The sequence below is a fragment of the Anomalospiza imberbis genome, chromosome 5 (genome assembly GCF_031753505.1).
Source record: "Anomalospiza imberbis isolate Cuckoo-Finch-1a 21T00152 chromosome 5, ASM3175350v1, whole genome shotgun sequence".
NCBI lineage: Eukaryota > Metazoa > Chordata > Aves > Passeriformes > Viduidae > Anomalospiza > Anomalospiza imberbis.
This window is the reverse complement of record NC_089685.1, coordinates 71,937,912-71,954,065: the sequence shown is the minus strand read 5'-3', so window position 1 is coordinate 71,954,065 and position 16,154 is coordinate 71,937,912. Positions and strand designations below refer to the sequence as shown.

At 47.0% G+C, this 16,154-nt stretch overlaps 1 protein-coding gene and 1 long non-coding RNA gene across 2 annotated transcripts in view; one reads left to right on the top strand and one right to left on the bottom strand.

Moving 5' to 3' along the window:
* RERG (RAS like estrogen regulated growth inhibitor) overlaps positions 1-8,790 on the bottom strand; it is an 88,873-nt gene extending 80,083 nt beyond the window's left edge. Inside the window, exon 1 of the mRNA XM_068191961.1 lies at positions 8,586-8,790. Within this exon, the coding sequence (XP_068048062.1) occupies positions 8,586-8,646 (61 nt within the window). The 5' untranslated portion in view covers positions 8,647-8,790. The remainder of the gene's footprint in view (positions 1-8,585) is intronic.
* On the top strand, positions 731-7,676 carry LOC137474898 (uncharacterized). The gene is made up of 2 exons (XR_010999551.1): positions 731-1,367; positions 7,250-7,676. It is a non-coding gene; the product is annotated as an uncharacterized lncRNA (long non-coding RNA).
* Positions 8,791-16,154: the final 7,364 nt, after the last annotated feature.

Sequence of the window (16,154 nt, the reverse complement as noted above, 5' to 3'; positions counted from 1 at the left end):
CTTTTGAAGTTCTCACTTGTAAAGCTCCTCTGGGTCAATTGCTGGGGAGGTCAGGCAGAGATCATGGCTGACAGCTCTGTCTAACTGGCTTCCAGTGCTCTGGGGAGTGGGATTTTTGTTTCCCAGGGCAGGCACAGAGATGAGCTGCTGACAAAAGCAGCTCTCTAGAGTAGGGTTGTGCAAATCTCTGATAGACTATATTATAGTCAGACTGAGACTTGGATGGAAAATATAGCCACATGAAGGGGAGAAAGGAAGCAAAGACAAGCTCCTTTTGTGCTTGTGGTCCGGTGGGTCAAAATGAAATTAAGCCCTATTGGAAAAGCAGTGAAAGACAGGATTGCCAAATATGTTTTTAATGAAAATAAATGTTGCTTCTGTGCTTTATTTTGCTGTCAATAGCAAGTGTCAGTGGAAGAGCCATGAAGGGCCAGAAGGATCCCACAGGGCTGACAGGGGGTGGCTCTTGGACGCTGCCAGCCTGGGAGCCATCCATCAGGCTGGATCTCAGCAGCCTTGGCCCTGAGGAGAAGTCGTGGAAAGGAGCCTTGGCGACGCCCGAGCCGCACTTCCCCTGGTGACCTGGGACAATCAGGCTCCCCCTTCCTTCACCTCAGCTCCCACGCTGGCCACTCGAGGCCAGTCCCAGTGGCCTGCCTTCAGGAGGGCGTGCTGGTGGCCATTGCTCCCACAGCCTGGGGAAAGCCACAGTGCTGCTCAAGCACTGAGGAAACTCCCTCCCTGGGATGATGTGTCCTGTGCACTGCCCACTTGCATCCTACCACCCTGGAAACTTCTCAAGCCACTTATCCAAACAGTTCCCCTGTGGTAACACGCCACTGCCACTGCCCCAGGTCTGCTCTTGCTTTTCTGCAGCTTCTCTGCTGCTGACCCCAGAGGCAGCGCAACAACCCGGGAATGTCAGCAGCTCTGTGTGCTTTCAAACCCAGGCTGGATGTTTTCAACATATCCCCTCATTTTCCTGCGAGCAGACTACTGTCTAACATTTCTGGAAAGGCAGCTGGAGGCTCCAGCCAATTTCTATGACACTTTAAAGCTGCACATATGTTTAATATATCTACTACTTCCTTCCCCAGGGCTTCGTGCTTCTCTTGCCATTCATCTTTTCATGCTGGATGCATAGAATATGAGTTATCTGCAGCATCACTGCCATAACATATGGCACTTCCCAACACCTACATGGCAAATCCATCAGAAGCTGCAACAGCTGCAGACTGACTCCAGCAGCGTGAGCGCTCTACATGGTGGGAAACAGTCATCAAAAAGAACTTTTCCCATTCAGAATTATGAAAAGGCTATAGAAAGAGATGCACCTCCCTCCGCTGTTTTCCTGTCTCCAGGAAGAGGTAGGAGTCAATGAAAACAGGAGGGGCTGGCTTGATCCGAGGGGATTGGAAAGAAATGTGGGCTCAAACAGTAGGCCAGGTTGAGATCTGCTGAGGTGGGAGTTCCACAGCTCTGGAGGGGCAGTGGGGAGCTCCATCAGCACCCCCAAACTGCCTGTGCAGAGGGAAGGGAAGCTGAGGGGGGTCCCTGCCCAAAGCTGTAATTGCCTCTGCAGCAGGGGGCGTGTGAAAGGCTGCCAGTAATACCGAGCAAGCACAGGCTTGGAATGAAAGCAGCAAATGGATGAGGATGCCACAGCTCCCTCGCCACCTCAAAGCAATTCTTTGTCTCCCCTGCTCACCAGAGCGCTGGGAGTGCCTGCCAGGAGTGTGGTGAGAGGGTACAAACACCTTCAGTCACCAGCAGATAATCACAGCTCTGTAACCAGGGCTCAGCTAGAGCCCAAAGCATTTCATTGATCCTCCTACTTTGGGGCAGTGTTAGTTTTTCATACACCCAACATATTTATTTTTGGGTGCAGTAAATGTAAAAGGCTCAAGGGTGGCACAGAAGTCAATGCAGAAAAAGTGTTTTTTTGAGAAATACAGATATAACTTGTTTCTCCTGCTCTGCCACAAAGCCAAAATAGGTAAATTTACCCAGATCCATAACTAAGACTAGCTATGTACACATATAGACTGCTTTCCTTTTTATCCTGTGCAAAGCTGGCTTCAGGCAATGACTGGCTGGAGCAGTCAACATCCTCCAAATCCACACCAAGGAATGGTTTCCAGGACCAGTTCCAGTAGGAACCACTTCACAGTGGCTGTTCTTTGCTGCATCACACCACTGCTGCCAGGATTAGCTCACCTGGATCTCATGCCCTGAGCATTTGATGATGCACAGTGCACTGACAGTGTGTGCAGAGAAGGAGCTGGGGATGAGAAACAGAGATGGGAGGAAGCCCAGAGTGAGGAGGATGAGAAAGGAACTGTAAATACAAAGTCTTCCTGTAAAGTACGAAGCCATTTCACCATATGCAGTGTTTAGGGAATATGCACAGTTCTAGGGAACTGGCAGGGGGAAAGGGAAGGGTGACAGCTGAGAAGAAGCAAGGCAAGAAAAGTATATGCAAGGCAAAAGGACTCCAGGTATCAGGGAGGTAGCAACAAGATTGTGGAAGATGAAAAATCTTGCTGTTTCTGAAAGGACCTGCATTCTGTGCCCTGCTGGGGAGCAGCAGACTGACCCAAACAGTGCAAACCTTTACCATAACCAGACAAGCCATTCCTGGAACTCCACCAGGAAGCTCTGCAGTTGCCTTTGGCAAAACTGCAGGAGACAAGGGGGCAGGGCAGCTATCTTATCAAGGCAGGAGCTGCAGGGGGTGGCTAGGCACAGGACTAGGGAAAAATTTGTGCTGCGCGCATAAATCTTGAATCCTAGCATTCCTTCCTCAGTAATCAAACAGCAGGCTATATTTAGCCCAAACTAAACAACAAAAAAAAATAAGAACAGCAGGACTAGTCTTAGCTCTAACAGCTGCCACCAGCTGCTCAGAGGGGATACAGGTAGAGCTGATGTCAGATGTAGTTAAATGAGACGGAACAGGGGAGGCAGCTATGCTTGAATGAACAACTTTGGCATTTGGTTAGAGGATTTCTGCATTTTATGGTTTCTTGGTTAGCCAGAAGGAGGATCAAATGTCGAGCTGAGCATGAATGGTTTCTACTACAGCAAGGGCAAGGCTATAGTGAACCATGGATAGGCAAACAAGCAGAGGAAAGGGAGGAGGTAACAGACACAAGCAGAGCAAATGTTTGCATGCCTAGCCCAGGTTCCTGGTGTTCCTTCTCTTTAGTTCTAGCAGGACAAGATCAACAAATGCAGTTTTGAGAAAGGCTGTTGGCTAAAGAGATTGTATCTGTGTGCTAAAGCCACAGAGCAACTTTTTTCACCAATGCATGGACCTGGGGCTCTCCCTCTGAATGGGCATCAACATCATCTGAACAGGAGCTTGGGAAGGTCCTTTCAATGCAACTGTTTGCTTGCAATATTACTTGCTCCAAGGGGGCACATATGTATTCTTGTATTAGTGTATATTTGTACAGTTTGAGAAGAAATAATCTTAAAGTTAGTGACCTAATTGCTGTTATGACTTATGTGTAGTCCCTTCAGAGAAGCTGGAGCTGGTTGAAAAGTGTAAAACCAGAGAATGTAAAAATTTTGAGTGTTTTATGAGTACTTTACCAGCAAAATAGTACAAAATAGCTTTTTTTTTAAAATTTTGCAAAATAGCAAAATTAATATAGTGGGTATTAAACATGATCACTGAATAATCACTTAAGCATCTGGTTGTCATTGCCATTCATAAGAACAAAGGGAAAAGCAACTGACCTACTATACTTGCTTAAGTCAAAAAAAAAAAAACAAGCAAAAACAAAACCCACAACAGAAAATCCAGTCTCTTTCCACCCACATTTCTGGATTTCAGAGACACCTTATTACAGTAATCCATACATCAGTTGGTACAGCTTGGACTTTGAAGATCCTGTGGCAGCTTTCCCTGCCTTACTGGCAGAGCTGTGAGCCCGATAACTAATCACTCCTTAATAGCTCATGTTTCCTCTGCAAAAGTCTCTGAAATGCAACTAGTGGGGGAAAATATATGAGCAGGGATTTGTGAAGTAGAAAAATCACTTTGGGCTCCTTTCCCAGTAACCCACAGGGTTTTTTGAATGGGGGGTGGGGTGGCAATGAATGCAGTTCTATTTCCCACATGCCCAGACCTTGCAATTGGGAAGTGATTCCTGGTAGTGTGTTTCAGACATATCCCCAAATAATGAAAACAAAACACAGATTTGTTGAAGGACTCTCTGGTTTGGCTGCTACTTGAATGTTTCTGTAGCAACTTTCAAAACCAGGTGTCTTTCTCCCAGCTCTATTCCCCCATCCTGGCTTAGACATGGGAAAATAGCAAAAGCCAACAGATACAAATATATGTCTGCTCAGGAGTTTCCCAGCTGTGACTCTAAAATGACTGGAGTAGCTGAGATCTTCATTTCTGTGATGGCACAGGCTCTTTGTGAGGCGACACTCACTGAAACCACTTTTCTGGTCACCCTTTTGCCCAAATGGAAGCATCCAAGCTGTTGCTGGATCAAAGGGTGACAACAGCCCTCTGCCCCACATACCTGGTTGGACAAGCAATGATTTGCCTAGAAGCTGTTACATTTATTGGGGGAAATCCTCAGTATCTTCCCCATTGCTGAACCCCCAGTGGAACCCACACACACTTCCATGTCCCATTCCTCAGCTGCAGCTGCACAGATGAGAACTGCATCTGCCAGGGGCTGGGCAAACCAGGCCTGCTAACCCAGGAACTTGGAGTGTTCAGCCTGGCACACGCACGGCCAAAAGGCACGCTGGATAGCACATGCTGCAGCTGGACGTTGTCTCTTTTTTGGCCAAAATAGAAAAGCTCCTAAGCAGAAGTATTTTGAGCATTCATAGTCAACTGAGTTATGAGTTGGAAGAGCATCAGCCATGCAGTGTTTTCCAGTACATGCCCTGTTTTTCTGCTCTTGGTTCATACATTTTCACTCCTCTTTAGATTTCTGGGCACATACTGTGTCTTGTGATGACATGGAAGAACAAGGCCTTTAAGTCTTTATTAATTGCTACCCCTGTAGTTTTAAAAGGAGCTATTTAGGAAATCCTCGGTTGTGTTACCATAGGAATGAAGCTGTAGGATTCAGTGAAAGAACAATTTAAACAGCAGTGTTTAAGTAATTCACTTCAACTTTAATTCTCTGCTCCATCCAAGCTCCTCTTGGCCGTAAAGAAAAAGACTCTAAAGGCTCTCTCCCCTCCTCAGTGCAGCTTAACTCCAGCCCAAATTAGGAGGTACAGCCCTGTTATCTATAGCGGGTCTTAGCAATGTCCCTTCCCACCCACAGAGCACTTCCTCCCCTTCCCGAGTGAAGCAGCTGCAAAGTGCTCCTTGGCTCAGGCAGAGCTCCTCATCTGGTTTTCTTCAGCTGTTCTAAAACAATGTTTATGCAGCTTTTGTACAGTGAGAACAGGGTGAATGGAGGAGCACCTAGTGCACTGTATGAGAGCAGGTTGGCATGCTTGTACCTGGTGAGTTTGCCCATTGTTCAGTGTAACTCTGATCTGGGGGACTCTTGTGTGCCTCCTTCTGAGCTGGTTTGCTCTTCCTTTTCTATTTGAAAGGTTTAGGTCTGTATTAAGTAAAAAGGCAAAACAGGACAGGTGAGTTGATTAGCCACTCTCCAGCAGGCAGGAGGAGACGAGGCAAGGAAGGAGAAGAGTGAAAAGCTGACACTCACACTAGCTATTGCCCCGTTTGTTTTTTAAACCTTTGAACCGTGGAAACTTGATAAGCAGCAAGAAACCCGAGTAATGTTTTGTTTTCCCTGGATTTAACTCTTTGGAGATGCTATCACTGTTCAGATTTGTGAACAGTGTTCTGGTTTTCCACCTCACGTTTGGGAGAATCTTGGGAGGGACTGCTTTGTAGAACAGGGAGTATTTTACCCTTAAAACAGATGCCTGGCATTAATGGTGAGACTGGGGCGTTCCTCAGCTCTCAGTAATGCTAACAGGTCCAACAGCTTCTCTAGTGCCTGAGGGACAACTTTGGCTCCCCACGCGTCCCTGAAGCAAACCACTTCTTTCTCCACAGCTGCTTTGACTCACTGACCCAAGGTCTGGGTCAGGCAGTGGGAGAGGAGCCTCTCCAGGACGTTTCAGAGCGTGGCTGGAACTCCGCAGATGCTGTCAGGTGCTTCACCCACTTACAGATTAAGAACCTAAAGCCTGGCTCTTCCTCAGCAATGAAGATGAGCCAGGAAAGCAGGCCAGTGACCATATTTTGGCATGACTTTCTGGCAATTACAGTGGCCCTATTCATCACCCAAAGCCTCCTTTTCATTGCATGTGTGCTCCAGCATTCTGCCTTGTGCTCTTGCTTCTGGAGTCTGGCTTATCTTCCAGCTGTCTAGCCAAGTCTGCTCCAGTGAGCTCTGACCACAGGATCCTGTCCCCACAACACATGACAAACTGGTCACAGGGGTAGGGTAACACTAGAAAACACACTATCAACACTATTCTAGCAGGGCACTGCCCACCAGACCCAGCTGTCTGGAGGCTGCTTTGTGTCCAGCTCTGTTTCTAGCAAAGGTGTAACAAACCACAGCTCCCACTGTCCTTACTGCTGGCTACAGGCAAATAGGTATTTTCAGACACCACCCCCCTCACACACACACACACTTATTTCTCTGCAGTTGGCCAAGCTGTTGAAAGTGGATCCTTTTATGGGAACGTACAAGAGGGGTTTTCATAAGCAAGCTGGAGATTCTGGAAGGCACAGTTGCTGCCCTGTTCAGGTAGCTGACAGCACTCCATGGCCCTTCTACCCCATTCAATTCACCCTGTTGTGCTGCCCGCTTATTTGTGCCCTCATTTCCACACAGATTGGCAATATGGTCACAGTCAAAAGAGGGGGGCTCATTCGTATTTGATGTAATATTTCCTTGCATCTCAAAGGGAAACAAAGGAGAGAGGAGGAAGACTTCGAAGGACTAGGATGTTTTTATTGGCTGTTTCTTCTGTCTCCCACCTACTTCCAGGACTACAGTAACAATTATTTATACTATCCTAGTATATATTAAAGTCTACAAAAAGGATACAATAGGTAAAAAAGGCTTTTGTTAATCCTGTGCTGGTGTAGCATTTTAACAGAGCACTTCAAAGGTAATTTTGTATTTTTAAAATATAAGCTCTCGAACTACTGAGAATAGCAGGGAGAGGGGACTCTTGTAGTGTTTCAGTTTTCCTGCAAATATTTCAATGTTCTCCTGCATTATTTTGAATCCAGCCAAAAGACTGGAAAACCACAGAGACCATCAACTGAATGTAAGATAAACCAAAAGGGGAGCCACTGAAGTTGCAAAACTTCAGTAGGACAGTGAAATATGAATACAAAAGAGGGGATGGGGCAAGGGCAGCAGGGAAGAAGGAAGAGTTTAAACTTATCCCAGTATATTATCAGCATTCCCTCGGGCATTCTATTCAAAAAGGTGGAATTTAATCTGCATTGCCTTTGAATAAGCAGTATAATCTCTAAGAACTTCTGCCTCACATACGCCTTTTGTCCTGATAGCTGACAGAACTACTTCACTGATAGTGTTCTGCTAAAATACCTTCAGGGTAAATGTGCTTTTATAAACAACCCATTCCCAAGTTACTGAAACTGTAATGCATTTATAGGACAGAACCTTGGCATGTGTAATATAAAAGTCACTTTGGGGAACTGGAGCTGGTTGATGGCAGCTGAGTCTGGCTTAATGCTCTTACCAGGACATCCTATCTCCTGCCTTCTCTTGTGCAGATTTTTCTCTAAAGGAAACAGTATCTTACATGTCCCAAACTGCCTCAGGAGCATGATTGGGCTCAGTCTCCTCATTTCCTCATCCCTGTGGTGCAAGGACTTGTTAGAGTGGTCATGGAGCTTTCAAGTTAATGCAACACCCCTGAACTACCCGAGAGAGATTGCAAGCCTCACACTCTGCTCCTCATCTCACCAGAGGAAAGGCTGTCTGTGGAAATGGATTTTTAACATTTATGCCTCCCCCCTTGTGTCTCTACCATATGAACTTGTCAGACTATGTTTATTCCTCAAAAGATCTCTGCAAATGCAAACTTTACACATGGTGCTGCCTTAGATTGCTGGTAAAAGTGTAAATCCAGGAGAGCATTGAGAACAAAACTTCTTTGAGTTGCTGAGTCTAAAATCTCCTGTGGAAATCAGCCAGAATTACAACTGTTACAGAAGTCATCTAATATTTAACAGAGGATAGGGAGCATAATATTCCATGCCTTCACTGAGCGCAAGCTATGAAGAGACAAATTGCATATTACTAATTCTGTTCCTTCAGAGAAGAATAATGTTGCCACTCACTCCATGAGAAGTGCGTTTGTTTTGGGTTGGGAAGTTTGTTTTGGTGTTGTTTATTGTTGGGCTTTTTCTTAAAAAGTACTTTTACTTGGTAGAACCTAGAGAAAATAGCATGAAAAGCCAAGGAAGAGAGAATTCCTGGCCTGATCCCAACCTCCCTGACAAGAAGGTCAGAGATGTCCTTTTTTATGAAGAGTTTATCTGCACAAAAGTTACCCAGAGACAAGCAGAAGAAAAAATCAGGAGTCAAACGTACCTGACTTGCCCACGCCAGCTCGACCGAAGATTGCCAACTTCACTTCTGCACTCTTGGCCATGCTGGAAGGAAGGCAGTGGTGGCAAACTCACTCAGTTGTCAAAAGTGAAGCAGAAGAACTGTTCCCAGCCCCTGCCTTCAGCTTCACCGTGTCATTGTGACGTCAATGCAGAGCCTGGGGAAGAACACCACAAGGATGGAACTGCAAGGAGCCAGGCTCTCCCCTTCCCCTGCCCGCCCCCCTTTCTTTCTTCTTTTTAAATAATCCTGATAATTGATGCTATGTTCCTGCTTTAGGCATTGCAGTAACACCACTGACACATTTGGCACTCTTTGTGCAGAACCTACCTTTAGCTTTCTGGCCGTTGCTTCGCTTCACACTGGCACCGTAAGATTCCAAAAGGTACTTAACAACCCCAAGCACCTGCCTTGCAAGGCTCCTAATTATTTATTGCTTCCTTTCTCTTTCAGCTGAAATTGCATATATTTACTGTATTTGAATCATATACAGGGAATTATTTTTTTGTGGAATATATTTAATAGCTCTGAGCTCTCACTAGCAGTGCCTGCAGATAGCTAGCTACTCTTTCCTTGAGCCCTCCAGCTCCAAAAAGGTTTTAATTATTCAGCAGTAGTTGCCTAAAACCCTCTAAGCACTTGTACCTTCCTCGCTGCCCTAAACAAATCCTTACCCAGAAAGTTGTCTAGCGCTCCTTTTTAAGCTGCCTCAGCTCATACATAAACATGCAGCAAAGCACGGGGTTAGCAGAATGATGCCAGGGTTTCTGGTACTGCACTTTAAGCTCGGGAATTATCTGTGCTCACAGTTTTGCTGCATGACCTTGATTTTGCTAACCTGGACAGTGAAATCTATAACCGTACCTGTCATTGTGGAATGCTTTAAGTTCTTCAGTGAAAACATGGCAATCGTGATGATGATGATGATGATCCTCAGCCCTGACTAAATCATCAAACACTCCGTCTCCCCTTAAAGCAGGGTAGAACTTTATGTGTGAATGCAACCAGTGACGGGTTTGCTGCTGAGCTGAAGTACCCGCTTTAGCCATGAATTCTAACAGTGGCGTAGGATGCTTCCCATGCCAGCACTCCTTGCTCTAAAGCAAAATGCATTTCTAACATGTTATTTGGAAAAAAAATATATATTAAAAAGCCGAAGACTTTTTCCTATACAAAAATGCTTGTAAAAAGTAAAGACACCTTACATCGAGAACGGTCCCGACTAATCTCTGACGTCTAAGTGCTCCTGATTCGTTTTGCTTGAGAGTATCGGACCACTCTCAGTCTGCAGGGACAGTTAGAGGTGCGAACCGTTTCAGGACGTGGCGGAATGGGAATGGGATACTCGGGGGCCGGCACCGCGGCGCTTGCCTCCCGCGAAAGCTCCCGGCAGCCCGCCGGCACCTCGCCCCGCTCGGCGGCTCTGCCACATTTCCGTGCAGGCAAGTATTGATTGCTCGCCGCCGGCTCCGTCCCTCCGGGCGGCTTTTGCTCCCCACCGCTCCGGGCAGGTGCCGCCCGGCGCAGGGCGGCTCCGCGGCTGCGGCCGCCGGCGCTGCCCGGCTCCGCACGCCGCTGGCACCGCGCCCCCCGCTCCGCATCCATCCCCCCTTGTGCCGCACCCGCGGAGCAGCGCGCTCCGCATCCCCCCTTGTGCCGCACCCGCGGAGCAGCGCGCTCCGCATCCCCCCTTGTGCCGCACCCGCGGAGAAGCGCGCTCCGCATCCCCCCTTGTGCCGCACCCGCGGAGCAGCGCGCTCCGCATCCCCCCTTGTGCCGCACCCGCGGAGCAGCGCGCTCCGCATCCCCCCTTGTGCCGCACCCGCGGAGCAGCGCGCTCCGCATCCCCCCTTGTGCCGCACCCGCGGAGCAGCCCCGCTCCGCATCCCCCCTTGCGCCGCACCCGCGGAGCAGCCCCGCTCCGCCCGCCCGGCGCTCACCTCCTTGCGCGCTGCTCGGCGGCGCGGCCCGGCGCGGCCCCGGGCGCTCCCGCCGGCGCAGCGGCGCGGCCGCACAATGCGGAGGGTCCGCCCGCCCCTCCGCCCCTCCGCCCGGCCGCGGCTCCGCAGCGCCCGCCGCGCCCGCGGACCTGCCGCGCCACCTGCGGGCCGCCGAGCGGGAGCGGTGCGGAGCGGAGAGGGAGGAAGGGACGCAGAGGGCGGCCGAGGTGGCTCCGTCCCCTCGCGGTATCGTCCCGGGAGCGTAGCCCGTGCCCGGCGCTGTGCCCGAGAGGAAGGGACGCAGCCCTGCAATTCGGCGGTGCCGCAGCCTTTAATTATGTGGGACAGCTGCCGTTCGCTTGCATGCATTCTGGGGAAGCGCTCGCTAGCGGGTGGGCCAAGGCTGCCCCGCAGTTTATTTTAACATCTCGTGCTCTCTCTCCTTCCCTCTCTCGCTCCCTCAGTGCTGCCCAGCAGCACCGGCCTGTGCCGCCCTGTGCAGAGCCGGTCTCTCCCGTCCCGACACGTGTGACAGCAAAGTGACAGCAGGGCTGCTGCCCCATCACACTGCTTTCCAGTAGCGCCGACTTTTTACTCAGCTTTTCCTCCCGACTTCCGCACGTGGCCTATGGCAAAAGTAAGTGTTGTTATTTCAGTTTGCAAATGGGCAGAACGAATCATGCAAATACATCAGCCTCTGCGAGAGGTTCGTGTCAGAGCCAGGGATCAAGTTCTGAAATGATAGGACCAAATTCACCAGACAGCTCTTCCTTGTTTATTAAACTATCCAGTAATATAAAGATGCATTAGTAACAGATGTGAACCAGAGCTGGAAAGCACTTAGAGTTCAGTGGATGTTCCTTCTCTGTTTCTGTTCCAACTCAGATCTGAATGAGATACCAGATGAGTAAAAGAAAAACGCTCTCACTGTCTTCCTTCATGGAAAATTAAATAAAAGTTGGATTGGAAAAGATCTTCCGTGGTCCAAGTCTTTCTACAGGAGCAAGATAAGTGTTTAGGGGGCAGGGTGGCAGGCCTGAGGAGAAATGAGAACCTAATTCCCTCTAAGAAGTGCCAGTTGGAGGCACTCAGGAGCAGATCTCAAAATAGTTTCATTGCAGAGCATGGAAAGGCAAAACTAGAAGGCAGATATAAAGTACTAGTGTGGTTTATGCTTTATTTCTTAAAAGCAAAGGCTTTAAGCCTGCTCTCACTGCCTGGTTTGCATAATTTAGAGGGATTAGTTTTTTCCACCCTCCTGAGAGAGCAACTGATGTGTATTTTGCATCTGGGGAAATGTGTGTTAGTCTCGAGGCCTGACATTTTTTTGTGTCTATGGAATTCACCCTGCATGGGGCTGTCAAATGAAATACGATAAGTGGCTTTTCCAAAACAGCAGATAATTTATTGGGCATTAAAATCCCAGGGGCCGTGCAGTCAGCTTGTGCTGAAGTCTCTTATTGGTGAAGAATTCAGTAAACACTAATCATGGACACAGGCAAAGGTTTCAGAGGGTTGAGACACAAGACTGGTCCAGGAGTGCTCCAATTGCTGTTTGTTTTCTGTGTACTCACTGTGTTTCATAATGCTGATGAAGTTTTGGGGGGTTTTTTCCTACCCAAAATGGATTTTGAAAGCCTCAGTCTTTCATCCTGTAGTTCAAAGGCCACCTTGCTTTGTCATAAGCAATGGGTTTTGTGGTTGTAGTGGCTGACGAAGTGTGTCTTCTCCATGGTTTTGCCTTCTGTGCTGATGAAAAAACATTTGAGAGAAGGGAAGCAGTGCTGGGGTCTGATCCCTGATGGTCTGTGTGCTGTCAGTCTGAATTCAGCCTCATTCAGCAGAAAATGTGGAGAACACTCTTTCCCATCCATCAGAGCCAAGTGTCTTGGATTTCTCCCTTCTGCCTCTTGCTGAGTTTCATACAGTGTTTCACAGCTTAATTAATTTTTGAAAATAGCATTTTGGTATATTTAAAGATATTATTCTTGTTTTACCAGGAGGAAGAGTCATCCCAGCACAAGAAGATAGCTGTCTTATGGGAGTTACTGGCTGAAATGAAGTGTACTCCTCTTGGTGCACTCCTTTTCTGCAGCTGAGGGGGACAGTTCTATTGTAGCTCCCTGTTATCCAGACCTGACTGCACCCCTTTTTACTTAGGAAGATGACACCAGTGCTCCACAACAAGAATTTTGGTTTATTTACTGTCTACCCTGTTGTCAGAGCTTTGGACTGCAGTCTGAGCTTTGGACTACCCTTCTTCACCAGAAGCTTTGATGGCTGAGGAGCAGATAATGAAATAGGAGTGTGAACAGCTTGAAATGCCAATGAAGCCCCATGTTCTTAAGTCAAAACAGGATGCTGTTTCAGGATTGATTAACAGAGGTCCATCCAAGCAGTTACAGTTGACAGAAGCATTTAGAAAGCCTCACCATTTCAAATACCACTAAACAATACTTTATGGGCTTAAAAAGATGTATCCAGGTCCTGCCAAAGGCAGAGAGTTCTTTCTGCCTGGTCTGGAGGTGCTACTTTTTTTAATGCCAAGCACTTCTATTGGCTTATTTTTTCATCCTGGGTGCTTCTGGTGTGTTTTCTGCAGGTGTCTTTTTTTGTGAAAGCTAATGGCATTTGATTCCTGAAAGGTGGCAGAGAGGACTGGTGTGACACTGCAGGCCTGGGAGCTAACACGTGAAGAAGACATGTCAGCAGGAAAGGAGCTGAAGTTGTGGGTTGATGGTTCTTTGGTGTTGTTGTTTTTTGTTAGGTTTTGGGTTTTTTTTTCCTTTTGAAGCTGGAAATCCCATTATAGATGGCAATTTTGTAGGTTTCAACAACTTCCAAACCAAGATTTGGGCACGGGGTTTGTTGAGATTCATGAGAGATGAAAAACAAGACAGGGATTTCATTTAGGAGTCTCTGAATCCTGTGGAACTGAGTGGCATTTCATCCTCTTAGCACCTCTGTGCAACTCAGCCCAAGTGTCTACAAACTGTAGAGCAGATCGTGCCACAGGTGGCATGGATGAGAGAGCAGACTCCTCTGGGAGAATTCCTGCAGTAAGGAAGGGGCTGCTGAACTTAGGGCTGCTGTCTTGGCTGCTGTTGTAGAGAACAGCCCAGATCTGCCATGAGGATTGGTCTGGAGCAGAGCACATCTGGTCAGAGCTGGCATTAAAAAGCAAATCAGTGACTTGGTTTATTTGTCATCCTTCCTTCGAGCCCTTCTGCTGGGAGCTGAGATGATACTTGATAACTAGCAGGAAAACTACCAAATAAATAGCATGTTCGCACTATGTTTGCAGCTATTACTAAAGGTTCACAGGGAAGGATTCAGATTGTTTTCTTAATTTTCAGAGAATATCTTCCAAATGTTTTTGTGTTGGCTCTCAGCAATGTACATAAATCTGCTCAGTTACAGTAATCTAGCACAGTGAAAAATAATGCAACTTTGTCATTAAATTATGGATAAACTTTGCCGTTAGTTTGGCTTGTAGTCCATGTGAAGTATTGCTGGTTTAAATTAATATTGCATTTTCTCATATTTTCCCTGGTAGCTTATGAAATGCTGATTTTATAGTTATGTGTTTCCTTGAGTGTAAGCTAAGCATTTATAACTTCTTTTCTGCTCCACATTTTCCTCAATATATAGAAGAAAAATCATATACGAGATGCAGTCTTTATTCTTTTGAAGTGTTTATTTCTAATGGAATAAATAAGACCACAACCCTGTGAGTATTTGTTTGTGTTTAACCTTACATGGACAGGCTTAATGGAGTGGCCAGAGGATGCACAGCTTCCCCATCAGTACCACTTGAAGGTGCTCTGTGGAGCCACCTGCAGAACCCAGGCTTCAACATTTTGTCCCGTTTGGCTCTGTGAGGTGCCAAAACAGGGCACAGGAGATGAACACGGCATGCTCTTGACAGCACAGTGTGGATCTCACACGGGCAAATGCCTCTGTCCTAATGCAGACCTTCTGTCTCAGCAGGCATTTGGCACATTTGTGCAGAGAAAGAAATACACAGCTCGGGTTTCTTGCAGTAGCAAGATTTTTATCAGGTATATTTAACAGTGATGCATGAGCAAAGCTGAGAGGCACAGCTCAGTAGCAGCTACTGCCAAGTAGAGGAGCGAGGTATCAGCTCATGTTTTCTAACACATGGCCAGCAGATACACTTCATATTGCCCGAGCTAAAATTCTGCTAGCCTTTGTTTCTTCTCACCGTTGAGCAGGTTGTGTCCTGAGAGTCTGTCCTCAAAAATGGGCAAGCTGAGAGTCCACACCCATGGCCATACAGCTGTGACAGCTCTGATCCCATCACAGCTTGCTATGCTGCTATTTGCTTTGCTTTTTGTTTAGGGTTTGCCCTTCTGGTATTGTTATTTCCCTCTCCACACTTAGACCACAGAGCGATTGTTTAATAGGTTTTTGTTAATGTAAATTTAATTGATGTATTGTCAAAAAGAAAGCAGGGTGACTGTAACTCTCTTCCACATATTTTGTAATGTTTAAATATCTACTTACTGTAAACCTGAACAAGTTCAGTTTCTGCACCAAAGTAAATTTAAACTAAAAATTAAATCGCCTACAAAATGGTCTGCAAATGGGCTAGAAATCTCCTAGAGAGATTTGTGTTATGGTTTTAATAAAGTACACTTCTAGAATTAAAACCCACTGGAAACAAACGCAACAAATTTTGCAACTAATGTGCAATCCCAGACGTTATTAATGAATGAGTTACACTGGTGTGTCATCCTAATTTCTTACAGATGTGTTCATGTTCTTTGAAAGTACCAGTGGAAATTGTCATAAATTCATTTGCTGTTCACACTAATGAATGCTAGCCCTTATTCTTCCTCAGTGGTATTATGATTGCAATCTGGATTGCTGTAGGGACCCCACTGTAATTCATCATTGCTTCAGCGTTCAAATTCTCTGGTGGAACCAGATATTGGTGTCGACAACATCTGGAGTTTTATGTCTCTCATCTTTTTTCTACCTCCTTCCTTCTGTTTAATCAAGAGAATGGCAAGGGGAAGTTGCTGCCGTTGTTAATGTCTTCAAGACCCTGAGTGATTGCTGGGAGTTTGGAGCACCTAGGAGCGAGGGGACACAGGTCTGTCCAAGGAGGTGAGACTGAGGAGCAGCTGCTTACAGCTCACTGCAGTGCCAATCCTCGTGGCAGGCCTGGAGCGGCAGGAGGGCACTTTTCCGTTGTCCATTCTGACTCCAAGCAGTGGCTTTGACAGGTGATGCCCCTTGGCGAGGATATTCCCTCTTTCCTTCTCTGGGGCTATTCTGTGTTCTGTAAAACAGATCTGTACTTGGAACAAGGGGAGACATAGGTGGATGTGGATTTTAAATAGGAATCTTTATCTATGCCTGATCAGATCCTGACTTCTTTCCTACCCAAATCCTTCAGATGCAAGTCCACTCTCAGGGCCAGGGTTTAAATGAGCTCAGGAATGCACTGCCAGGTAAATCTTGAGTGTGGGGCGCTCCTTAGCTTACAGTGGGTCTGCCTGCCCTTACAGTGTGTGACAATACGCTGCTTTGTGGGAGAGTGACCTTGGCCCAAGAGACACTTTGATGTTTATAAATGCTCCCG